Source organism: Rhineura floridana, chromosome 2 (genome assembly GCF_030035675.1).
Source record: "Rhineura floridana isolate rRhiFlo1 chromosome 2, rRhiFlo1.hap2, whole genome shotgun sequence".
NCBI classification, from domain to species: Eukaryota; Metazoa; Chordata; class Lepidosauria; order Squamata; family Rhineuridae; genus Rhineura; species Rhineura floridana.
Window position 1 is genome coordinate 119,251,995 of NC_084481.1, and position 25,865 is coordinate 119,277,859.

Genomic DNA, 25,865 nt, shown 5'->3' on the forward strand with positions numbered 1-25,865 from the left:
TGTGGTAGCTACTGAGAAGAGTCTTCTCAGTGGGTTACTCACCTCCTTTCACTCTGATTGTCTCCCATCAGCATGAGAGGACAACAACACTTCTCAGTGGCTAACCCACTCCCTTTTCATGCTGATTGGCTCCTACACAGGGAACTGGCTGGGACCCTGCTCCCTAAAAAGTAAAGGGTCTAGGACACTCTACCCGGGATAACTACACCCGCGCGCACACACACACACACAAAGGTCTGGAGAGGCCCATTCGATGCACGGGAGTGAGGATCCCTACCCTTCGTATAAAAATTACCCCATGATTTATTTCAAGTAGAGGAAGCGACTGCTGCCCTAGTTTTCAGCAGTGGGGTTGATGCAACAAACACTGATGTTACTGTGAAAGCCAAGGCCGCGGCGGAGAGCGGAAGAAGCACGCGTTTCGGCGAACAGCGGAGGCGTGTCCCGTTAGGGCCGCCGTACGATCGATGTGGCCTGTGCGCGGGGTGCTTCCACGTCAGCTGGAGCAGGCAGCGGCGCCAGGAGGAGCTGGAAGACGGGGAGCCCCGCTAGGTGTATTGAGGAGACGGTGGCCGTTTTCCGAATTCGGAACGGGGACCCCCTTAGCAGAGGTAACTGCGCCTGAAGCCCACTTTTGCGCGATCCGGAGGCATGGAAGAGAGTAACAAGGCAGGGAAGGGAGCGGGGCCCAAGAGATGCTTGTGGGGTGGTGAGCGTGGGGGAAGGCAGCGAGTGCCCTCGGGGCTTCGTGATCCGGGTTGTAGTGAAATGTAGAAGGGCCCTCCACGTGATTTCCACCCTCCTAATGAAATATTTTTCCTTACTGGAGGCACAGGCTGCAGCTTCCTTAACGGGGCCTAATAGCAATCAATCAAGTATCCTCTCGTAGCCGCTCTTTCAATGCATGTTGATTGGGATTGTGCTCTGCATTTGGAAGTTTTGAGGACAAAACCGGGTGGGGTGGGATCTCTCTCGGGATTGAGAGAATGCAGAGTGCCGTGTTGGGACGGTTGTGTAGAATTGCTCTTCTGGGCTTAAAAGCACATGTGTTCAATTTCTTTCCAGGTACCTTAGCCTGAAAAAGAAAAGAAGGGGAAATAAATTGAAAGTTTGATTTTAACTTAAAAAAAACTTGTCCAAAAATACTAATTGATTGGCCCCAGCGTGCTGAGGGTTAGCCCCATAGAGAAGAGCCTTGTCTGACCAGAACAAGGATCTGTGTAGTCCAGCGTCCTGTTTCCTATGGTGGCCGACTAGATGCCTCTGGGAAGGCCACAAACAGGACATGGCTGTTTCCCGTTGTTGCTGTCCATTAACTGGTGTCCAGTGGCACACCAACTCTGACCATGGAGATTCCTTTTGGTTGTCATGGGTAATAACTGTTAATTGACTTATCCTTGTTAATGTATGTGCTTTGTTTTTGAACTGAGTACCACAGAAGAGGGTCTGTGAAACTTAGTTAAAAAATTAAGGGAAAATGTCTAAAATAAAGTTAAAAAAAGAAATGCTTTATCTGACCTAATAGCTTCACTTATAAGAGTGAAGTCCTTAAATTAATTGGCCATTGTATAGATAAGTACTTTCTTTTTTAAGTCCTGAGTCTATTACCAATCAGTTTCATTGGATAACTGTGTTATGGGAGAGACAAAAAAACCAAAATCAATCAGTTCTTTCTACACCATGCATAACTTTATAGATCTCTATCAGGTCCTGTCCCACCCAATTCATTTCTTTTGTTTTTAAGTTAAGGACCCCAAACACTTTAGCCTCTGCTTCTTAAAGGGAAGATGCTCTAGTCCCCTAATAATCTTGCTTTCCCTTTTCTTCACCTTTTCCACCTCTATGATGTCCTTTGGGGTGGGGTGATCAAAAATACATAGTATTCCAGATGTGGCCACACTGTGGGTTTATATCAGGGTAATGTACTGGCCTCTTCGTTATCATTCCCTTTCCTAATAATTCCCAGCATAGAATTGTCCTTTACTAGTGTGTGCACAGAATCAATGTTTTCATTAGCGGTTCTCCATGATCCCAATGTCTTTTTCCCAGTCATTTGTATACTGTTTTATTGTATATGTGAATCTAGATAATTTTTATCCTAATGTATAACACCTTAAACTTGCTTACATTAAATCTCATTTGCCGTTTTGTGCAAATGCCTGCACTTCATTTGGAGAGATTCTTTTGGCACTCCTCATGATCAGTTTGAGTTTTCACCATCTTGAATAATTTGCTGACAACTGCAGACTTAGCCACTTTTCCTGCAAATCTTGCTCTTTGGACCATTTATGAACAAGTTAAATGGCACCCGTCCCAAGACAGATCCTTGAGGGTTCCTATACTACATTTCCTTGTGAACAATCCATTCCTGCCCTATGCTTCCTGTTTTTTCAGCAGTTTACCCATCCGTAAGGGGACCGTTTCTCCTATCTATGACTGCTAAGATTATAGTAAGGGACTTTGTCAAAAGTTAGAATTTCCTCCTGAGTATAACTTAGGGCTTGGTATTTGACTTGTCAAAAAAGATTTGGTCTATGAGTGATGTCTCATTGGACGTGAACCCAACAGAGGTTAAGCCTGTATTTTATTCTAGTATCGAAATTAATAGAACTTGAAGTATTTAACTTTTATGCCATTCCTGCTTATTTTAGTGAACGTACAGCCAACTATGTTTTTTTAGGACCTTATTGTGTATGTATTCTTAAAATGAAGGTTTGTAGTAATTATATAGTAAAGCTCATGGGGCATCTAAATAACAATTCATAACTGGATATCTATACTGCTACTGCTGTGTTCAAACCACATTTGCTACTCATATGTCCTGCTTTATAACACTGACGGTGTAATCCTGTATATGCTTATTTAAATACTTAATACTGAATAGACATAGGGGACTGCAGCTTTGGTACATGTAAACATTTTGTTAAGGTTAGTACCACTCTTCCAGCCGTGTAAATAAGCTGACAAAAGTTACTAGCCTCAGCTGTATGAAATTTCTGGATAACTGTGGCTACCAGGAGAGTTGTTAAACACAAGGCTACGCTGTTCCCCTTGAATTTGGCTGTATATGTTTGTACGTCTGTTGCATCCTTTTCAATACAGGACATTGTTCTACAGAGTTCAGTACAATACATAATTTTGATGGAAAACTTTGGGGGCTACTCTTGGGCTACATGTAGAAGCATAGTTATAAATTAGTTTTATTAATGGATTTATTTTCTAGAGTTCGCGACGCATCTTTAAAAAGCTCTTGCATTGCGAGAGCTTTGGTAAGGAGACACAATGACAGCTGCAGAGAATGTATGTTATACGTTAATTATCGTTCCAATGGACTCAGAGCCACCATCTGAAATAAGCTTGAAGAACGACTTAGGTAAGTAATGCTTTCTGGACTACTTTTTGGTAGTTAGGTGTGTATTTATTTCAAATATTTAAGTTACATATGGTGCCATAGTGGCAGTGAGAATTGTGTACAAAAAGAAATAAAAATTATAAAATGATAATCCTTTAAACATTAAAAAGCTGTGAAACAGTCTTCAAATACTAAAACCAACTAAACTAACTAAAGTATATAGCGGTGGCTTAATCAGTTAACAGGCCACACGTCGATGAGAGGAGAAGATCCTTCAGGTCCACTGCACAAAAGATGGGAGGCAGAGTAGGCATTTTACAGAGCAGACAGTGATGAATGACAGGTTAAACCTCAATGCCTTCTGCACTCTTTTGGAGCTGTACTTCAAAAAGGAGTTGCAGAAAAAGTGCAAGCATTGCTGAGCAGGTGTTGCTACTTTTGCATGTGTTCTACAGTATGCAGCTCTTGCGCATTACAGCCATAGAGGAGCCACCGTTTGGAAATTTTCCAAGCATCCACTTGTGTGGTGAATGTCTAAGAATTTGCCATAAATGGAATTGTCTTCACTGACAAACAGCTCAGTAACATGAGGCATGTGGAAACCCAACAGTTTTTACCCAACAATGCTTCCACTTTCCTGTCACCTGCATGTTCTTTTGGTTGGATTATATAGCACACCATCCTGCCAGATGTTTTGGATTTCAACTCCAAATCAACCCTAGCCAAAATAGGCCATGCTGATGGGAGCTTTGGTCCAAAGCATCTGGAGAGTACCAGGTTGGTGAAGGCTGCAGTTCACTGTGTCAAAGTGTGGAAGCCTTTCAAACAGTCTCCCATGTAGTGATTATCATGTCACAAAATGTAGCCAGAATGATGGTATGCAATACAACAAAAATTAAGAATTGTTGTGCTAACATATTGGGTGCTTAACTTTCATGTTAACTTACACAACTTCTTTTGTCTAACAGAAAAAGGAGATGTGAAGTCTAAGACAGAGGCCTTGAAGAAAGTAATCATAATGATTTTAAATGGTGAAAAGCTACCAGGACTTTTGATGACTATTATTCGTTTTGTGCTGCCTCTTCAAGACCACACCATCAAAAAACTGCTTTTAGTATTTTGGGAGATTGTTCCCAAGACCACTCCAGATGGTAGACTGTTGCAAGAAATGATCCTTGTTTGTGATGCCTACAGAAAGGTTAATCTTCTATTTATTGTATTTGTGGCATAGAACCATAATATCTGATTGACATAATGTGTGATCAGCCACAATTTCACCAGAATATACAGTTTTATACTTCTAATTTCCTCTGTTTTGAATAGGCCATTATTAGGTGAGTTTGCTGACCAGCTGCAGAATTGCTTCTAGTATTTTGTTTCACTAGAATCGTATGCCAGCGTAGGGCTTACTTCTGTGTTTCAGAATTTATTCAGGATGTCCCACTGAAAGCAGCAAGCTGCCAACTTAGTTTCTTGTCTGCTCACATTATTCTTGTGACATATAATTGATTTGATCATAAACTTGAAATACAAGCCCACCTCTATAATAGATTCTTACATTTTTATCATGGTTGGAACTGCCAAAATTGAGAAACAAATTACTATGAGTAGAATTAAATTAACACCAATTAAGCAGTCAGACTTGCATTTCTTGGCTTATTAAACTGAAATTTGCATAAACCTTGTGCCCACCTGCTCCATCCTTGCACATTCTCTCTTCTCTTGCCTTCTCGGCACACTGCAGTTGAAGACTTCCTAGATGAACGTACTTTCCTGTTACATCTGAACTGGGAAACTATAGTTCAGAGCATGGTTTGAATCTGGTTTGTTCTGATTGCGGTAATTATAGTTTGCGAATTCAGATGTAATCAGACACCATGATTAATTCATCCTGGAAGTTTTCAGTTGCAGCACACCAAGGAGATGTCAGAAAAATCTGGCTTTGTAACAGAAGTTTATTTATTTATATTTTTTATTATTTAATTTATATCCCACCCTTCCTCCCAGCAGAAGCCCAGGGCAGCAAACAAAAGCAGTAAAAACACTTTAAAACATCACAACAACAGACCTTAAAATACATTAAAAAAAACTTTAAAAACATTATTTAAAAAAGCTGTAAAAACATCTTAAATAAAAAGGGTTAAAAAACATTGTTTGGGGGGAAATGTTTTTTAAAAAATATTAAAAGCAATTCCAACACAGATGCAGACTGGGATAGGTCTTAACTTAAAAGGCTTGTTGAAAGAGGAAAGTCTTCAATAGGCGCCAAAAAGATAACAGAGATGGTGCCTGCCTAATATTTAAAGGGAGGGAATTCCACATGGTAGGTGCCATCACACTAAAGGTCCGTTTCCTATGTTGTGCAGAACGGACCTCCTGATAAGATGGTATCTGCAGGAGGCCCTCGCCTACAAAGCTCAGTGATTGACTGGGTATATAAGGGGTAAGACAGTCTTTCAGGTATCCTGATCCCAAGCTGTATAGGGCTTTGTACACCAGAACTAGAACCTTGAACTTGGCCCAGTAGCAAATGGGCAGCCAGTGCAATTATTTCAGCAGTGAGATGACATGTTGGCAATACCCTGCCCCAGTGAGCAGTCTCGCCGCTGCAGTTTGCACCAGCTGCAACTTCCAGACCAGCCTCATGAGTAGCCCTACATAGAGCGCATTACAGTAATCCAGCCTGGAGGTTACCAGTGCGTGGACAACAGTGGTCAGGCTATCCCAGTCCAGAAACGGCCGCAGCTGTCTTAGCTGCAGCTGATAAAAGGCACTCCTAGCCACTGAGGTTACCTGGGCCTCTAGGGACAAAGATGTATCCAGGAGCACCCCCAGACTACGAACATGCTCTTTCAGAGGGAGTACGACCCCATCCAAAGTAGGCAACCGACCAATCATCCGAACTCAGGAACCACCAACCCACAGTGCCTCCATCTTGCTAGGATTCAGCCTCTGTTTATTGGCCCTCATCCAGCCCACCACCAAGTCCAGGCAGCGGTCCATGGCTTGCACGGCCTCTCCCGATTCAGATGTTATGGAGAAATAGAGCTGCATATCATCAGCATATTGCTGACACCTCACCCCAAATCTGATGACTCCTCCCAAGGGCTTCATATAGATGTTAAACACCATGGGGGACAAGATGGTACCCTGTGGCACCCCACAGCACAGCTGCCAGGGGGCCGAAAGACAGTCACCCAATGCTATTCTCTGAGAGCGACCTTGGAGATAGGATCAGAACCACTGTAAAACAGTACCTCCAATACCCATCTCACCAAGTCGGCCCAGAAGGATACCATGGCCAATGGTATCAAAAGCCACTGAGAGATCAAGTAAGAATAACAGGGTTGCACTCCCCCTGTCCTTCTCCTGATAAAGGTTATCCATCAGGGCGACCAAGGCCGATTCAGTCCCATAACCAGGCCTGAACCCAGACTGGGATGGGTCAAGATAATCTGTTTCATCCAAGAGTACTTGCAGTTGCTGTGCCACAACCCTCTCAATCACCTTCCCTAAGAAGGGGGTATTTGTAACCGGTCGGTAGTTGTCACAAACCAATGGGTCCAGGATGGGCTTTTTCAGGAGTGGTCAGATCACTGCCTCTTCTTCCCATCTTAGCATCTGCTCAGATCTCTATAAAAATGTCCTTATCAGATGCCCAGTTTGAGAACCCTGGCTGTAGAAATATCTATTCTGTGCTATGTGCAGTTGAATTGCTGTGTTCTTTATTCTTCAACTTTATTTTTAATGGGTCAGTATGTTTTAATTACCCACTAGTGCTCCATCTTTGGATAACAGGTGCCTTATAACATTTCAGAAAAGTTAATATACCCTGGGTCTGTGTGGTGTGCAGAGCAATTCTTGTTCTATAGCTAATACTGCTCAAGTGTTTTTTGCTGCACATAGCCACTTAATGGAAGTACTTTGGAGAATATAATTTTAGAGTTCTTTTTTTTAATCCTAAATATTGTTGAAAGTCCAATAAATCTTTGTCAAAGTTTTTTAAGAACTGAAAAAACAGCTTTCTGTGAACTATAAACAAGCTATTATCCTCAGAATGGAAATGCAGTGGCTTTTATCCAAAGATCCTGTAAGTGTGTAAGTAGAAGACATTTTTGTCCTGTTCTGTTTATTTAAAGCTACTCTTTGGACCAAGATGTGGCTTTATAGGAAAAGTGAGTGTCAAATTTCTATTATATTAGCTTTTGTTCACATTAGGGAGGTTTAGATGATGTAAGAAGACTGGAATGTAATTGTACTTGGTTTCCAAATACACAAAACATCTTGATTTTGTTGTGTCAGGATCTTCAGCATCCAAACGAGTTCATCAGAGGCTCCACTCTTCGTTTCCTTTGCAAGCTTAAAGAAGCAGAACTACTGGAACCATTAATGCCAGCTATTCGTGCATGTCTGGAACATCGCCATAGCTATGTGCGCAGAAATGCAGTCCTTGCAATCTATACTATTTACAGGTAAATTCTGCAAATTTACCAGATGCGCTAGCTGCCAGGTCAGGAACATACCAACACTATATCTTTTTTTTAAAAAATCCAAGTGACAATCTAAAATTATGCTTTTCATTTTAATGCTTCATATATCTCCCTGTTTAATGTATGAACCCTATTTGCAGTGTTTAAGCAAAGGACCTTTAGAAATATAGCTACATTTTCCTTGTTTCTCTTTAGCATTTCATGATTATCCATCCCAAGCATTTCAGTTTTTAATCAATTATTTATTTATATTTTCTAAAGAAAATTTAGTAATTATATAATGATCAAATTATAAAATCAAACATTGCTCATCATTAGTAAAAACTCAAAATCTTATTTCAGTTTATAAAATGGGTAACAAAATAATTCACAATTTTTATCTGTTGTGGTTCTTATATTGTGGATTGGGCACCCCACTTCAGTTGCTACTTTTAGCACATAAATGTTTATAAATATTTTTGAGTTTGGTTTATATTGTTATTGCTAACCTAGCACATGCTGCATTGGAATGTTACTTATCAAAGGCCTTTTTTCATTTTCATGTGTAAGAGTTAAATCAAATATGGAAAGTAGTCTAATTCATCTGATCTTTATGGGTGAGACTGTGTGTTGTGTCAGTGAATGCAATGCAACTTCTCCTTCCTCTCCTTCCCCCCTGCAGTTTCCTTCACTCCCCATTAGCTTTGTAGTGTTCCCCGACCTTCCCAAGTGGATTTGGGGGGGCACACAGGGAGGAGAGGAAGGGAGCGTCATGTTTACACAAGTAAAAGTCCATTGTGCAAGCTTGACACTCCAACTGGATATCATTCATTGACCTTAGAATTGAGCTGGCCAAATCTGTACTGATACCCCTCTACAAGTACACAGAAATCTGCAGACCTTGAGCTGCTTTGGTCACTGTGAAGAACAGATAATTACCACTTTCTGATAGCTTTTTATTCTATTTGTGATGGTTGTGAGCCGATGTATTACTCAGATTAATGGAGAAATGACATTGAGCCGTTGTGACAAGTTAACATTGAACTTCATTTTGAGAATTGCTTATTTTAAATGTACTTTTTGGCTTGAGCTGATGTAAACTAGGCTAAAATTAAATTGCAAGACTTAACTCAAGTGTTTATAGCTTATTAAATAAACTGAGACCACAATCCATAAAACCTCTTTATAGGTAGCTTTTTCTTTGCAGCACTGTATTGGAAAGTACTTTTTAAATGTTTCAGAGTGGCTTGCCAAGCAGTGCACAAGGAAAAGTTTGACGTTATCATGATCACTAGGAGTTTGCAGCGTAGCCTCCTGAATTTTAGCCTGGATATTGTTAAAATGTTACAGATTCACCTTCTTTATGGTCCTCTACATTTACAGACTTAAAGGAAAGTAAATAGTTGTAATCCTGCAAAAATGGCATTAGATAAAATAATGGAGGGGAAATTGTCTATTTTGGGTTATCTTGCTGATGTTAGAATACAAAGACTGAGTGCAGAACAATGATTCTTTAACTTTTATTCAAAAGGCTACAACATCTACATTTTGTATTAATATAACCTTTGTCTGTGTTCTTTTAAAAGAAACTTTGAGCATCTTATACCTGATGCTCCTGAACTGATCCATGATTTTCTGGTGAATGAGAAAGATGCAAGCTGCAAAAGAAATGCCTTCATGATGCTTATTCATGCTGATCAGGTGAAAATAATGTCCCCCAGATCACTCTTAGTTTTGATTTATGCTTTAACCCTTGCTTTGCATTAACTTACATCTTATCACATCCCTGCTTGACCTTCACTCATCCAGCTCCACCAACCCAAGCCATCTGACTGTCTGCTGCTCCTTCAGACAACTCCACGCTTTCTCCCTTTATGCCCCTTATGGTTGGAACTGTCTCCCAGAATGACTCTGATGCCATCTCTCTTTCTTCCGTCAAATTCCTCTTAAACACACACATTTTCTGTACTATCCCCTAGTCCCCTTACCCTACTGCCAGTAAGCCTAAGTATGTGCAACTGCAAGAATCACATATTCTTCCTTGTTTATCCAACTCCATTTCCTCCTCCCTTTTGTCTATTTCTAGATTGTAAATCCCTCGGGGCAGGGACCTATCCTTATTTTTCTAATGTGGCACATACATGGATGGGATTATATAAATAAAAATAAACTATTGTAAATGTGAGTGTCCCTGGTAAACTGAAAGGTGGGATATAAAATGTAACATGAATAAGTCACTTGAAAGTTGCTTTGGATTCACTTTTGTGAAGGAAAACGACTAACACATTTAATTAATAAATAAATGCTACTTTAAATTATAAATGAGAAATGGCAAAATTCATACTTGGAAATATTTTTGTGTTTGTTTCTAAAGGATCGAGCTTTGGATTACTTGAGCACCTGCATCGACCAAGTCCAGACATTTGGTGACATTCTACAACTCGTAATTGTGGAACTAATCTATAAGGTATAAGAATTGGCTTTTGGGGGCTGTTGCAAGGAGGAGAGGCCAGAAAAGCCATGTTCCACAAGCAGAGTTCTGCTTGCATTTTGTCAGATCCAAACTGTTGCATTTTTTAGAATATGATGTCATTTGCATGAGACTGCCATATTGGTTATATTCTTCATTTTGTTATTAGTAATGTTTGTAGGGTTCCCAACATTTATTCAACTTTTTTCGTGTGTTTTGCATAAGGGAACTAAGCAGCTGAGGATTTTTTAAAAAATGAAATGTCTGTTTCTCCTTCAGTGAGTGAACATTATTTCTGCATCTCTTATTTCCAAATCTAGGTTTGTCATGCTAATCCATCAGAAAGAGCCCGATTCATTCGTTGTATCTACAATTTACTGCAGTCATCAAGCCCTGCAGTAAAATATGAAGCAGCAGGGACACTAGTTACACTTTCTAGTGCACCAACTGCAATCAAGGTACTGCAATGAATTGTGACATGCTAAAAGTGTTTTCTTAACTCTCCCTGATGTCAGTATCATATGGTATTCAGGTTTTTTAAGGCCTGTAACGGTATATAAAGGTTAAAAGCATCACACTGAAGTACATCTTTGTTTCTTGATTATTGGCACATGGATATGAACGTTGAATGAACCATTGTCCAATTTATAATTTCAAATAAAACATTCTGAGGCTTCTGTGGAGATCAGAGGCTCAGTAATCATTTAATGCAGTTTAATGATATTGCTCTTAAGTCAGGACTGAACTACATAATGGGTCCAGGTAGAAGGAAGCCAGTTTAAACTATGTGTTGTCCAGAGGTGCCATAGTAACAGAACACTTAAGTATCTTAATCTTCAAGTGAAGTACAGCATCTTATTTTGCAAATGGGTGCAAAATTGTGCTGCATTTTGCACATGTAATATACAATTGTGCTCTGAGTGTACATACCATATTTCAGCCATACCTCAGTGTTGATGGAAACTGCTGTGTTGCAGCTGTCCATGCAAACTACCAGAGTATGCCAAACAGACAAATTAAATCAAAGGTCTCCTTTCTCTTGGGCAACTAAGACCATTATTATTATTATTATTATTATTATTATTATTATTTACATTTATAGACCACTTACTATCTAAAAGACCTTAAAGCGGTTTACAATTTACAATAAAAAAAATATCAAATTAATTTACAAAGCAAAATACATAAACAATATCCTTATACATAAACACAGTATAAAAGTCAGAATTCACAAGGTAAGCCCGTAAGCCGCCCTCCCCGCTCTATAAAAGTGTCAGAAAACTGAAATTATGTTGACCATGGAGGAGGGCGACATGCAGGTAAAAGGTTATCACTCCTCTGGTGCGGCTTGCCGCCATGTCTCTTGCCTCTGCTTCCTCCTGGGGGGGAGAGGGGAGCACCCGCCAGCTGCGAGGCTCCAGGACTCAAGCCTCAGCAGGCCTGTGTGTCCATTGTTCTGAAAGTGCTGGTAGAGGTGAAGAGAGAACCTTAGAAAATACACTTTAGAGAAACCATAGCATTCTTCTGCAAGCCATTTAAGTGTCTTCTGCTCTATGCTAATAGGTTTAAGTGCTGGCAAATGTTTTACAAGCTTGCCAATCTTCCTAAGTGTGTAACGTTTCCTGTTGGTTTGAAAATGCTTGTATTCTTTCCCCTGATCTGTTTTCTCAACTTGTATGCTTTTCCTATATCACAAATGGGAATGTTCAATGCATTTTCATTTTTTTTTTAACTTAAGGCAGCCGCTCAGTGCTATATTGACCTGATTATTAAAGAAAGCGACAACAATGTGAAGCTCATTGTCTTGGATCGCTTGATTGAACTCAAAGATCACCCAGCCCATGAAAGAGTACTACAGGTAGGCAATAAAGTACCAAGATTTACATCAGTAAAATCAAATGTTCATAGTGCATTGTGTAGAAATGATTGTTTTTGAAAGTGTAGGATTTTGTTTATATTATTGTATCTACAATTGTTAAAGCATGCAAAGTATCTTGATTGGTTGATGTGTGCAACAAATGGGTTTTTGATGTGCTGATTAGAATTAAAAGCTGCCTTAGGAAGAGGCTGCTTAATCTTTTCCCCAATAATTGTTTTTTCTGCTCAAAATCCTGTACCTCCACCCCCCCTCCCCACCCCTGCTGCATTTTCCTTTCTTGGGGGGGGGGTCTGCATTTGTGAACACATGGAGGGGTGAGGGAAGTAACTGAAATAGGAAATACTGATTATAAAACAGTCCAGCAAGGGACACCTTAGGTAGCCCTTCTGTGCCTTAAAATCATAGCTTCAATGAAAATCGTAGCTTTTCATTATAAAAACAAAAACATTTGCTTTCTTGATTGCATTTGCAGGTAGCATCCTTCACAATTGTGTACAAGTCTGCCCTTTTTGCTTTCAAAACTGTTTAGAAATTCTTAATACTGCACAAATTAATTGTGCAAAATTGCATGAAAGTGCAATTTTTTAACTGATAATTCCATGTCTACAAATGAAGTGTATTTTATTTCAGGATTTGGTAATGGATATACTAAGAGTTCTGAGTACTCCAGATTTGGAAGTGCGCAAAAAGACCTTGCAGTTGGCTCTTGATCTTGTATCTTCCAGAAACGTAGAAGAGGTAAAACAGGCGAGATTCTTTTTTTTCCACAGTTAAATCCTAAACCTGCGTACTCAAAAATAAGCCCGTCTGAATTCAGTTGAGCTTACTCTTGAAAAACTGTGCTTAGGATTTTAGCCTTAATCATATTTTATCTTGTCTGTCTTAAAAATCCATAATCATTTTGTGTTTTGTTTCTGTCTAGCTGGTGATCGTTTTGAAGAAAGAAGTAATTAAAACAAATAATGTGACAGAACATGAAGACACTGATAAATACAGACAGTTGCTTGTTCGGACATTACATTCTTGTAGCGTCCGGTTCCCTGATATGGCTGCAAATGTCATTCCTGTGGTATGCAACTCATTCAACTTTTCCCCCCATTCCGCAATTCTTGTTACACTTAACGTGCAATAACTTTTAGTTTAACTTACACTAGCCCTATAAACCTTATGCAGGGCTAATTATTTTAGCCCACATTTTTTTTCTGCTTTGTAACTTTGTTCGTTTCCTGTTTGTTTTTCAGTATAAATTACTTAAAATAATTTAATACTAATTCTCATAATTTTATTTTCAGTTAGTTACATTATTATAGGTTTTCTTTTTAACGGGAGTAGTAGTTTGACGAATAAAATTTATTGTTGCCAGAAGGTATCTAGACAAACTTATGCATTTTTAAACAAGAAATTGGCATGTGTCACTATGAATTACAAATGCTCAAGAACAACTTTATTCAGTCAGAATGCGCTAAATCCACTAGGATTCTTTTTGTGCCCAAGTTTTACTGAAATTAATGTGATTTGGGCCAGAGTTACTACCATCTCTATGTTTGGGTTGCTCTTACATTATTGGCCCCTATGCATGAGAACCTGCTGTTGAATTGTGCCCTAAATGCCACCTTGTTCATTGTATCATGACTGGCAGAAAAGGTTGATCCTGAAGCACTTTTAAACTGGTGCAGTCAATCCATATCCTTCTAGTTCTTGTATTAGCCACTAGGATGCTGATCTTTCTAATTGTATGGCATGTTTACCCTTGTCCTAGTTGATGGAGTTCCTAAGTGATTACAATGAAGCTGCAGCTGCTGATGTGTTGGAGTTTGTGCGAGAAGCCATCCAGCGTTTCGATAATCTCAGACCGCTTATTGTAGAGAAGATGCTGGACGTGTTCCATTCTATTAAATCTGTCAAGTAAGTTTAATGTATACCTGACGTAGGCAACGCTTAACTACTTGGATTTAAAGATATTGTGTTCATTATACCATCAGAGTTGTTAAAATGGGGAGCTAGTTGACGAAAATGAACTGGGTGCAGATGTCTGGACAAAACCTAACAATAAGAATTACTTTTATTATTTAAGGGGTTTTTTTTTGCCTCTGAACAGATGTGAAAATAAATTTCATTTCTGTTGCATTGAGTAAAACTTAGTGATCTAAATCACATTTGTATGAGATGTGTCGCCTTTATGTTTATCATAGAATAGTATTAATAGTGGAGTTTAAATCTGAAGTAATTGGGCAGTTAATCTGTTCCTGTGAAAAGATCACTGAAGCAGCAAGTGGCTGTTCTTAAATTACGAACATACTATGATTCAGGGCATAATGTTCATTCGTAGGGTATTCTGTGTAACCAGGGGCAATCTTGATGAAGACTTGGTATCTGTGCAGTACATTTTTAACATCTGTCCAACATTTGTAGTGCAGATACTCAGTAATCCTGCTTCTCCAATTTTCAAAAGCAGCTTGAGCTGCTGGGAAGGAAACCCAGATATGTTCATTTATCTGGTATGTGCTGTCTCTGGTTGGGGAAGCAATATTGAAAGGTCACTCAGGCTGCCATCCTATCCACACTTTGCATTGGAGTGAGTCCCACAAAGCTTACTCTAAGTGAATATGCATGGGATTATGCTGATAGTTCATCTTCTGGCCCTTGCAATTAATTGTTGACAAACTATTTGCATGTCTGTTCTTTACTCACTTTCTCTCCACTGATACCAGCCCTGCCACTGCAGGGCTTTTCTCCTTTAAAATCCTCCTCCTGCATTCCTTCTGTTCCTGCAACACCTTTTCTGCCCCTAGGAAAGAGATCTATAGTGGTGACTGAGAGAGCGATTGGGGTAGGAGAGTGTTCTTCCCTCATGTGTTTACCTGTGGGCAATTGATACTTCTGCTGAACAGATCAGTTGACAATTGAGCCTATGCCAAGTAAAAATGAATAATTTTGATAGGCTAGTTAGTTCCTTTTGAACCAGAATGGCTGTTGTGCCCATGAAATGTGTAAGGCTGCCGTATGAATCGATTATCAGTATAAAATTACAAGGCTGATTTTTTGTTGTGCTTTACAGAATTTATCGTGGAGCACTTTGGATCCTTGGAGAATACTGTAGCACAAAGGAAGATATACAGAGTGTCATGACAGAAGTCCGTAGATCACTGGGAGAGGTATGTGTCTGTATTGTTAATCAAAATCTGTTTTTCTGTTTTTGTACATTTCAGAGAAAAATAAACTTTTGAAAGACTCTTACAGGATTTTGAAATGGGTTGCAGTTGCTGATTTCTTGCGAATGTTTTCATTGGAGGAATACATAAAAACAATATCATGCTAATGCCAACTAGTAATTTCTGCTAAATAAATGAATCACAGCTTCATTATATTGAAGTTATAATTGATAGCCTCATTAACAGATGATAGAACAAGGGGTGTGGTTTATGATAAGAGATAAATTATATGAGCCTGCTTATAGAAGGAGACTTTGTTTTCTGTGAGCCATCTGAAACAATATAGCAAAAGTCAAGAATTGTTTTCAGGCTGAAGTTTATGCAGTTACGTTTTTTAACAATCTCCTTGCTAATCTTTCAGATCCCAATAGTAGAATCTGAAATCAAGAAAGAAACTGGTGAGCTGAAGCCTGAGGAGGAAATCACTGTGGGTCCTGTCCAAAAACTGGTTACTGAAATGGGAACATATGCTACACAGAGTGCCCTTAGTAGTTCCAGGACTGCCAAAAAGGAAGAAGACAGGTGATTTGGCTCTTGCCTTTGTTAGCAGTGGGTGATATCCAATTGGTACCATTGTGTGAGTTCAAGGGCTTTTGATCCTGGAAGAGGTAGGGAGGTGATATTTCCTGATTCACCCAGCAGCCCCTGAAAATTTGTTTGGGGGAGGGCCTGGAAGCTGCTGTGGGAAGGCGAAATTGGGGAAAATCTCCCCTCCTCTTCTGGGAGCATTTGTATCACCTGGCAAAATAGCACTGGGAGCAGTATACCACCCAGTATTTATATAAACGTATTCTTGGGGGGGGGAGCCAATGTTTGTACAAGTCTGCCAGTGCCATTCAGTTGATTTAGTCAAAAATGTATACCTTACTTTTCTACTCCAGAAAGAGGCTTGCAAAATATGAAAATAAGTATAAAAATAGTGATCCATCATTAAAACACAATAGCCAGACTAAAACAGCTTTAAAAAGCAGGAAGACAAAGAGCCACAGTGACTGTGATTGTATTGTACCTGATATTCTTTCTGCTCCTTTGTTAAGCATGTAATCTCTCTGATCTTACTACCTTTCCAGTAATGGCACTTGCTTGTACAGACTGCAGCAGTTATTACCTGTGAATACTGGACAGAAGAGGGTGCTCTGTCCTTACTGACATTTGGTCAGAAGAGAGTATATTGTTTCAAGTTTTTAAGGAACAATATTCTTTACAGAATTCCTGGGAGCCTTTTAGTCTCTTAGCAAGCAAGGAGAAGTTGAAAAGCATACCACTGGCAGCAGGCATTGAGTTCGGATGGGATATCTACAAGTTGGCAGTGAGTCCTGCTGAGTCATTGGAGAACAGAATCTGGTTGCAGTGGCACAGGGCATGTACACAGTGCTTCGACAAAACAAAGAGTTGTTTGCAGCTTGAGCAAAGCTGCTTACCAAAAAAACCCCAAGTCCCTACAGTCCCAGTAATATGGGGTGGAATGTTCTTGTTTTGTAGAAATTCATTGTTTCATAAAATTAATTAGTAACTTAATAAATGGGTATAATGCCAGTCAACCTGTGCAACTGGAAAAACTACAGTACCAATCAAACTTAAATCAAAGACGTAATTTAGGTTCTCTTCCACGGATGACTGTCCCTAGGAAGTGCATGCTTTTCTGCGCACTGCTCTTGAGGCATGATAAAATTACCATGTTAGCAGTTTTCAACATTTTTATTTCCCCTCATTAAAATCTAAACAATGCTTGCAAAAAGACACTCGGGCAAAGCAAATTTCTCACTTCCTCAACCCCACTGGACCCCCTGAAAAGCTTCTGAGTGATAGGAGACCCCCAAGAAAAACCTGAAAAGTGGGATGGGAGACAGCAAGAGGAAGAGATGGGGGGGAAATGGAAGATGGGAAATGGAAGATAAGGCCCGGAAATGGCTCTGCACTTATATGCCTATTCTTAAAGACTGTTGAGCTCCTTGTACATCTCTGATACCTTCAAATACCAGTACTTCTTGCAAGAGCACACCTTGCCAGTGAATCCTTTGTATATAGCTTTCTTTCCAGCTAGTTTTCTTCTGTTCAGAGTTCTTTGGAGACCTCCTGAGCTTTCAGTTGAAACAAAATTCCAGGCAACCTTGGGACATAAATAAAAGAGTAGTACTTTACATAAAAGTGCACCACTGATTCTGGTGTTGGATACAAATTAAAATGTTTTCCTCTTTGATTCGACTTTGATTTGATCCTAGAAGGAGGGGATATAAATGCCCAAATAAATATGTGAATAAATGTTATTATATCTTACATTTTTAATTGGATATTATTTCTACTATGTACTGTCTCCATATCAGAGGCAGTATGCCTCCAAATACCATTTGCTTGGGAACATGAGCGGGCATGTGCTGCTCCACTCATGTCCTGTTTTGTGGGCTTCCTGTTGGCCATTAAGAGAACAGAATGCTGGACTAGATTATCCTTTGGTCTGATACAGCAGGGCTCTTTTTACTGTGTTTTGCTTTACATAAGTTGCAGCTTGATGTTCCTGTGCAATGCTAAAATGTATTCTTTCTCAGTGGTAAATGAAACTTTTATGACATATCCTTATTTTACTTCTCTGTGGAGTATTTAATGGTAAAAATAATATGGGCTGCAAGCTGGAATAATGCCCAATATATTAGATGTTCTGTCCTGTTGTCGTTGTTGAATTTTGGAGGGAGAAGGAACAGAGAATTTACTTCATTAGCACAATCATGAGACTTTCTGTTTTTAGTTACTGTAGGACCCTGCTTTACAGCGCTTTCTCTTTACGGCGCTTCGCTAATGCGGCGGTCTCAATTAGATGCAATTAGACTAAAGCCCCACTCATATGGCGCTTGTTCCGTTTTTATGGCGGTTTTCAGGCATTGCGTGCCATTCTATTCAATGAGTTCCGCTTTACAGCGGGGTTCTGGAACATAATCCGCCGTATGAGTGGGGTCCTGCTGTATTGAAGACTGTCAAACTGGGCAATGGCATTTTACCAACATTTATGGATTCCAAGAGCTACTGTGATAACCACACGACAGCTCCATCATCAGTGAAAAGCAGTGAACACGCCACACATTGAAATCCTCTTAGATCAGGGAGCTATGGGATATAATAGAAAAGATGCTAATGTTAACAAAAGTTCCCAGAAATTCATGTATTCATGCACATGGCTCCCCTCCTTTGAGTACACATGTATGCTTTGAGGGTTTATTATGGGTAGCATGATAGATGATTTGTTTAAACTAGGAGTAGCCACTGTGGTGCCCTCCAGATGTTGCTGGACTACGTCTCCTATCCTACCTGATCATTGGTCATGCTGGCAGGGGCTGATGGGAGTTGTAGTCCAACATAATCTGGAAGGTATTGTGTTGGTTTCCTCTGGTTTATATTGCTCTATATAAAAATGTGTTGTAAACATTTAAATATATATAGATGACAGGCCCACAAGAAACTTTGCTTTAAATGTAGGCCATCTTTTCCGTTTTTCTCACATAGCCTCATTTATAAATATTCAGTTACAAGAAGATGAGTTCTTTCTTTTTGAAGTCTCTCCATTATCGCTAAGCAAGACGAGCCTAAAATAGATTCATCTGGGGGTGCCAGATGTTGTTTTCCTAAATTTCAAGATTGCTTCCCCCCCCTTTTTTTTTTTATAGACCTCCACTGAGAGGATTTTTGTTGGATGGGGATTTCTATGTTGCAGCCTCCCTTGCCACAACTCTGACCAAGATTGCTTTACGCTATGTGGCTCTGGTTCAAGAAAAAAAGAAACAAAATGTAAGTTACATTTCTTCGAATTATTCTTAAGTGATTTCTGCCTTGTGAAAGGACCGCTCACGCTAATTACTTGAAGTTGATAACTTTTGGACAATCACTCTGCACACAAGTCGTCTTCAGAATTTTGCAGTTTGTTTGTGTTAAGATGTGTTGTTTAGTTTCAAGCTGACAAATTGCTGTTGCACATAATTTTCTCAGCTCCAGATGTAATGTGTGTATCATATTTTAATTGGGTTTTGTGTGTTATTTTTACGAATTTTGAGTTTGCAGAATTCAAAAGAAAATGCAAACCTTAGCATTCTCCCCTTTCCCTCCTCATTCAGTCCTTTGTAGCCGAGGCAATGTTACTCATGGCCACGATTCTCCATTTGGGCAAGTCATCTCTTCCCAAGAAACCGATTACAGATGACGATGTGGATCGGATTTCTCTCTGCCTGAAGGTGCTGTCAGAATGCTCCCCTCTAATGAATGATATATTCAACAAGGAGTGTAGGCAGTCTCTTTCTCACATGTTGTCTGCCAAACTGGAAGAGGAGAAACTCTCTCAGAAGGTGAGAGCCCATAATCACTCTGTGTAATTGTGATGTTTATAGGGCTTGACAAAGCCAAGTAACAGTCCCTGAGGGATGACTAAATGATTTACTTTGTTGTGGGTATGCATATCATAACGAGTTCTTGTTCTTTCTTACCACAGAAAGAGTCTGAGAAGAGGAATGTGACGGTTCAGCCAGATGATCCCATTTCTTTTATGCAACTTACTGCTAAAAATGAAATGAGCTCAAAGGAAGATCAGTTTCAGCTGAGTCTTTTAGCTGCTATGGGGAACACACAAAGAAAAGAAGCTGCAGATCCACTGGCTTCCAAGCTCAACAAGGTGGTGTAAAATATCAGTGTACCCAGACAGTCCCTGGGACTGAAACTAAGGAAGTACTTTCTCTTTCCATAGTTTTTTTTTAAATAGTTGCAATTGACATAATGCTGACATTTTTTCAAGGCCACTTTTCTATGCAGCAAACTAATTAGGCAGCTAACACTTCACAGTCACCTTTGCATTGGATTGTAATATGGGAAAGCATATTGAAAAGTCTAGTAAATGTGAGCAGCATTGTTAAAGCAAAGGGATATTTGTTATCTTTTAAAACAAGCAAAGGAAAGCCTTGGGGAAAACTCTGCAAATAGGGAGTGTTGCTGCCGATGAAGAGCAATGAAACTTACAGGATAAGTTTATTTATTTATTATTTTATTTATACCCCACCCTTCCTTCCAGCAGGAGCCCAGGGCAGCAAACAGAAACACTAAAAACATTATAAGTTGTTTTACCAGGCAAAACAAGGAAATTAGATTAATCTATTAGAGCTGTATTGTGTACAAAAGGATACAGACACTGGAGAGGATAATTGTGGTTTCGGATTAATCAGAATGCTTTGGAATATGAAAGAGCTTAAGACTCCTTTTTGACCTAAGTGGAAGAAATAATCACAGAGAATAAAACAATTTTCGCTAGTGATTCTTCATTTTCAACTATTTATTCCAGCTTTTTGATAAAATATTAACAGCACAATCGTATACGTGTCTGCTCAGAAGTGAGTCCCACTGAGTTTCAAAGGGGCCTACTCCTATGGAAGTGCAACCTAAATCTCTATTTATGTTTGACAGGTGACTCAGTTGACGGGCTTCTCAGATCCAGTCTATGCAGAGGCATATGTTCATGTCAACCAGTATGATATTGTATTGGATGTGCTGGTGGTAAACCAGACCAGTGATACTTTGCAGAATTGCACACTAGAATTAGCTACGTTAGGTAAATTATTCCATATCTAACAATTATATAAGTTTGTTTACTTCTAATTGGACTTTCTCTAAATGACATCTATGTATCCTCTTTTAAACAGGTGATTTGAAGCTTGTTGAAAAACCATCTCCCCTGACACTTGCTCCACATGATTTTGCCAATATTAAGGCTAATGTGAAAGTTGCTTCCACAGAGAATGGAATTATTTTTGGTAACATTGGTAAGCAATATTATATACAATAATTAAGAAATCTTAAAAGTATGGTGCTTTAACTCCATATGATAAGAATTAAATATATGAATGTGCTTTTCAATGTTAGCATTATTTTTAATATGCAGTATTTAAGACATTAGGGAAAATGCTATTTTTCAAAGATGCCTCTACTCTGAATTAGAAGGCGTATAAGTTTCATTTAACTTTAAATCTCTTGCACATGACACAACATTGGCCATTCTGCTGATTTGTTTGTCTTTTTTTAGTGTATGATGTTTCTGGAGCAGCCAGTGACAGAAACTGTGTTGTCCTCAGTGACATCCATATTGACATCATGGATTACATCCAACCTGCTGCTTGTACTGATGCAGAGTTCCGTCAGATGTGGGCAGAATTTGAATGGGAAAACAAAGTGAGCTCCTACATTTTAAATTAGTATTTACTAAGAAATCATACAGCTCTGTTCGTGTGTGTTATCTATGGTTTTTTAACCTTCAGAAGCAGCTTTCTAGACCAGATGCACTATTGGTGTGTGCATGTGTGTAAACCTAAGTATACAACCTTATGCAGCCCTTTGCATTTGAAGGAGTGTACTGCTTTCAGAAAAATGATCATTCTGGCTTGGACGTACCACTGTGATTTCTGTTGGGCTGAATTTTCTTTAAAAGAATTTACAGATTTTTAATATTTTTTTTTAGTTGTACAGGACCCTTCAAATATACTGGAAATGTCTGATTAACAGTATTTTGTCACGCTAAATATGAATGGGGTATATGATCTCATTCTTCTAAACGTTGCTTCTTGGGGTAGAGCAACCCCTGTTTTCATGCTGTCTTAACAGCCTTCCACAAAGATGCAGTGATGTATCTTATCAGCCTTGACTGGGTTTACCTTCTGTAGACCTGTAACAAAAATGTTAAAAAAACTTGGTAAGATAATTGTCCTTGTATTTCTTTATTTTTGAAGGTTACAGTGAATACAAATATAGTAGATCTGAACGAATATTTACTACATATATTAAAGTCAACTAATATGAAGTGCCTTACTCCAGAAAAGGTAAGGTCTTCCGCTGATAAATTATAATTGATCTCAAGTCACAAATAAAACCACTTTCATTGAACTTAAATCTCTTCTGATGCCCAGATACATTGGCTTGGAGCCTAACTTCCCTTCCATAAATGAATCAGGTTGCATTCATGGAGTGGGGCTTTCCCACCTCTCCCTCACATCAGTAGCTCCCTACATCTCCCTGATAGTTTGCTTTTGAGCATAGGGAGACTCTTGGGATATGTTGCAAAGTGCTCTAAATGAAAGGGGATTCAGCAAAAATGGAAGAACAACTTAGGATCCAAGCCGTTATGTGATTCACCATGTCTTTTAGATTTAGGAGTTGGTTAATCTCTTGCTGGAGATTTAATAAATCCATTAGTTGCATTATTTTAGCTCCAGGCTGAGTTCATGTATTTATTATTATTAACATTATAATTATCATCATCTGCCTTGAGTCCCTTCTGGGAAGTGTGTGTGTGTCTAAGTAAAATAAATATATAGTTAAAATACTATGTAGTGTGGAAAAGATAAAGCAATACACAAAAGGCCTGCTCAGCTGTGAGTTAATTTTCCAATAGTAAAAAAGAAATTTTATTGGCTTTCTAGGCACTTTCTGGTTACTGTGGCTTCATGGCTGCCAATCTCTATGCACGGTCCATATTCGGAGAAGATGCACTTGCAAATGTTAGCATTGAAAAGCCAATTCATCTTGGGCCTGATGCTCCAGTCACAGGACACATAAGAATTCGTGCAAAAAGTCAGGTAATTTTTTGTATATATCCTTCAAATTGTGAATTTTCAAGCCAATTTTGCAGAGTTTGTTTGAAGTTTCCAAATTAATACTATCTGATAAGTAATCTGGCTAATGTCTTTCTGTGTTAGGACAGCTAGTTAAAGTGGGGCTCTGATCTAAGTATATCATCCTGGCTGAAAGTTCCAGGTGAATTTCCAAGTAAATTTTTGTTTAGGATTGAGATATAAATCTGTTAGCAGAAAAACACCTGAAAAAGTAGCTTGTAAAGCATATAGGGAAGGATCCAAAGAGCTATAAATGATGCTTTTGCATGGGCCTAAGACATATTTTTTGTTCTAAATGGGATTTGGGTTTTGAACACCCTGAAACTAAAAAAAACTCTCTGGATGAGATGAAAAACACAAGATTGCACCCAAAACTTATGTAAGCAGAAGGCAACTTATGCAATAAGACTTTCCCACCACTTCTCCCCATGAACTCCACCCCAAAGAAAGAAACCTCTGCTGCAGAGTGGTGAAAGAAGGGAGGATTAAGAAAAAACTGGATAATCTGCGGCAGAATGCAGGGATGGGAATTCTGTGGCATTCCATCTGTTGCTGTTCTTGTTTTTTAGAAATGTTAGCATTTTGTTAGTTTGATTTTTTTTTTTGTAAATTGTATTGTTCTTATTTGTATTTTGTATTTGTATTTTTATTTGTGTGTAAGCCGCCTTGGGGGCCTATCTGGCCGAAAGGCGGCCTAGAAATGAAATGTAATATAACATAACATTGTTGGACGCCAGTTCCTTTCAGCCCCAGTCAGGGTAGCCAGTGGTGAGGATGGGTGGAAGCTGTAATCCAGCACAGAAAGCTGCCTTATACTGAGTCAGACCCATTGGTCCATCAAGGTCAATACTGTCTACCCTGACTGGCAGTGGCTTTCCAAGAGTTCAGGAAGGGCTCTCCCCCAGCCTTACCTGGGGATTGAACCTGGGATCTGCTGCATCCAAAGCAGGTGCATTGCCACTGTGCTGTGGCCTTTCTCTACAGCATTCTGGAGGGCACAGGTTCCTCATCCCTGCCATAATGTATATAAGGGTGTTGAAAACAATAATTGAAAGCTGGCTACTCACACTGCATGCTAAAAACTTGGCATTAATTTACAATAACCTTATGTGCAAAATATGAGCTAGAATGAGCTGGAACAGGTTCAGAGGAGGGCAACAAGGATGATCAGGGGACTGGAAACAAAGCCTTATGAGGAGAGACTGAAAGAACTGGGCATGTTTAGCCTGGAGAAGAGAAGACTGAGGGGAGATATGATAGTACGCTTCAAGTACATGAAAGGTTGCCACATAGAGGAGGGCTGGAATCTCTTCTCGATCATCCCAGAGTGCAGGACACAGAATAATGGGCTCAAGTTTCAGGAAGCCAGATTTCAACTGGACATCAGGAAAAACTTCCTAACTGTTAGAGCTATACAACAATGGAACCAATTACCTAGAGAGGTAGTGGGCTCTCCGACACTGGAGGGATTCAAGAGGCAGCTGGACAGCCATCTGTCAGGAATACTTTGATTTGGATTCCTGCATTGAGCAGGGGGTTGGACTTGATGGCCTTATAGGCCCCTTCCAACTCTACTATTCTATGATTCTATGAATGGAGTGGAAACCTCTTTTTCAGGGCAGAAGGCTGTCTTCCCTTACCACCTCATGACCAGAATACAAGCTTGTATCAGTATTACAAAGCTCTGTCCATCCCTCTCTTCGTGGCATTACGCCTTAAAGATAGGAGAGGCCTGCAAAAAATTGTGGTGCTTATTTGAAAGGAAATGAAAATGCGGGTATTTGCTCTTGATGAAAATATGATGCTCCAGTTATTATTTATTCTCTGCTAAGCTTGCATTTGACTTCCCCCTCTTCCAAGTAATGCTTCTTAATGTGACAGTCACAGCTGCAGGCTTGGCCACATTTAACCTGGAGATTCAAAAGATTAGCAAAGTAGCCAGTGCTAATTTAGGTTTCTCTCTGTATCAAGAGTTTCTTGCAATTTTACTATTTCAGCATCCTATTATAAAACAGACGCAACCTTAAAAATCTTGCTTTGAGCTGTGATAACAGCTGTTATGGGATGGATGTATAAATGGAGAGAAAATTATTTCTGTTGCACCTAAATAGGTAAACATGTAAATGAATTATTAATCTAAAATGCAATGATTCTCTGATATCTTTTGCAGGGAATGGCTCTAAGTCTTGGTGACAAAATCAATCTCTCTCAGAAGAAAACTAATTTATAAACTGAAGATTCTTCTGATTATTTACAGTTAAATGCTTGGAATTTTGCTTGTTGGATTCAGAACACCTTGTATTCTTCTATGTTCTTTGGTTGTAGAAGCTGATCTTCTTGTGCTGAATGCATTCCAGCAAATAATTTGTAGATTTTACTTATCGCTCCAAGATCATTGTTGATAAAACTCTAAATCTACATTTTTTCCTCAATGTCCTTCAAAGTCATGTTGTCTAGTCTCCTCTATGTACTATTTCAAATAAAATAAAATAATCTTTTCCCGTTTTCATATCGCTAGTTTATCTATTGTAGTGTGTGATTTAGTTTGCATTGTTTATCTCAGGAGTTAAGTATCTTTTCTTTTTAACCTGAGAGCCGCATTCCCTCCAGAGGCCACATGCGAATGGTGGGCATGGCCAAGATAAGGTGCTCACTTGACCTCCCTCCGGCTGAGTCATCACAGCATATGTGGACAGAGGGTGGGAGGGGCATGCAGCAGAGCAGAACCAATCTGGTGCTCCTGTTGGCACATCTGCACTGCGCCAACCTTGCCACACCCCTCCCCCCCTCTGTGCTGGCATGTTGCAGTGACTGAGTTGGATGGAGGTCAGATGAGAGCACAATCCCACCAT

General features: G+C 39.4%; 1 protein-coding gene across 1 annotated transcript; it reads left to right on the forward strand.

Moving 5' to 3' along the window:
* Positions 1–169: 169 nt before the first annotated feature.
* Positions 170–25,522, forward strand: COPB1 (COPI coat complex subunit beta 1). The gene is made up of 22 exons (XM_061610308.1): positions 170–611; positions 3,224–3,373; positions 4,321–4,550; positions 7,655–7,824; positions 9,408–9,522; positions 10,196–10,288; positions 10,612–10,749; positions 12,030–12,149; positions 12,801–12,908; positions 13,093–13,239; positions 13,930–14,075; positions 15,229–15,325; positions 15,744–15,904; positions 19,039–19,159; positions 19,483–19,710; positions 19,854–20,033; positions 20,816–20,960; positions 21,052–21,171; positions 21,432–21,577; positions 22,132–22,221; positions 22,822–22,977; positions 25,184–25,522. The coding sequence occupies exons 2-22, from the start codon at positions 3,283–3,285 to the stop codon at positions 25,241–25,243; spliced, it is 2,862 nt and encodes a 953-aa protein (XP_061466292.1). The 5' UTR covers positions 170–611; positions 3,224–3,282; the 3' UTR covers positions 25,244–25,522.
* Positions 25,523–25,865: the final 343 nt, after the last annotated feature.

Coding starts and splice junctions, on each gene's coding strand:
- COPB1 (XM_061610308.1), top strand. CDS start 3,283: ATGACAGCTGCAGAGAATGTATGTTATACGTTAATTATCGTTCCAATG. Junction 15,905..19,038: donor GCCAAAAAGGAAGAAGACAG/GTGATTTGGCTC, acceptor TTTTTTTTATAG/ACCTCCACTGAGAGGATTTT. Junction 20,034..20,815: donor TGGCTTCCAAGCTCAACAAG/GTGGTGTAAAAT, acceptor TATGTTTGACAG/GTGACTCAGTTGACGGGCTT.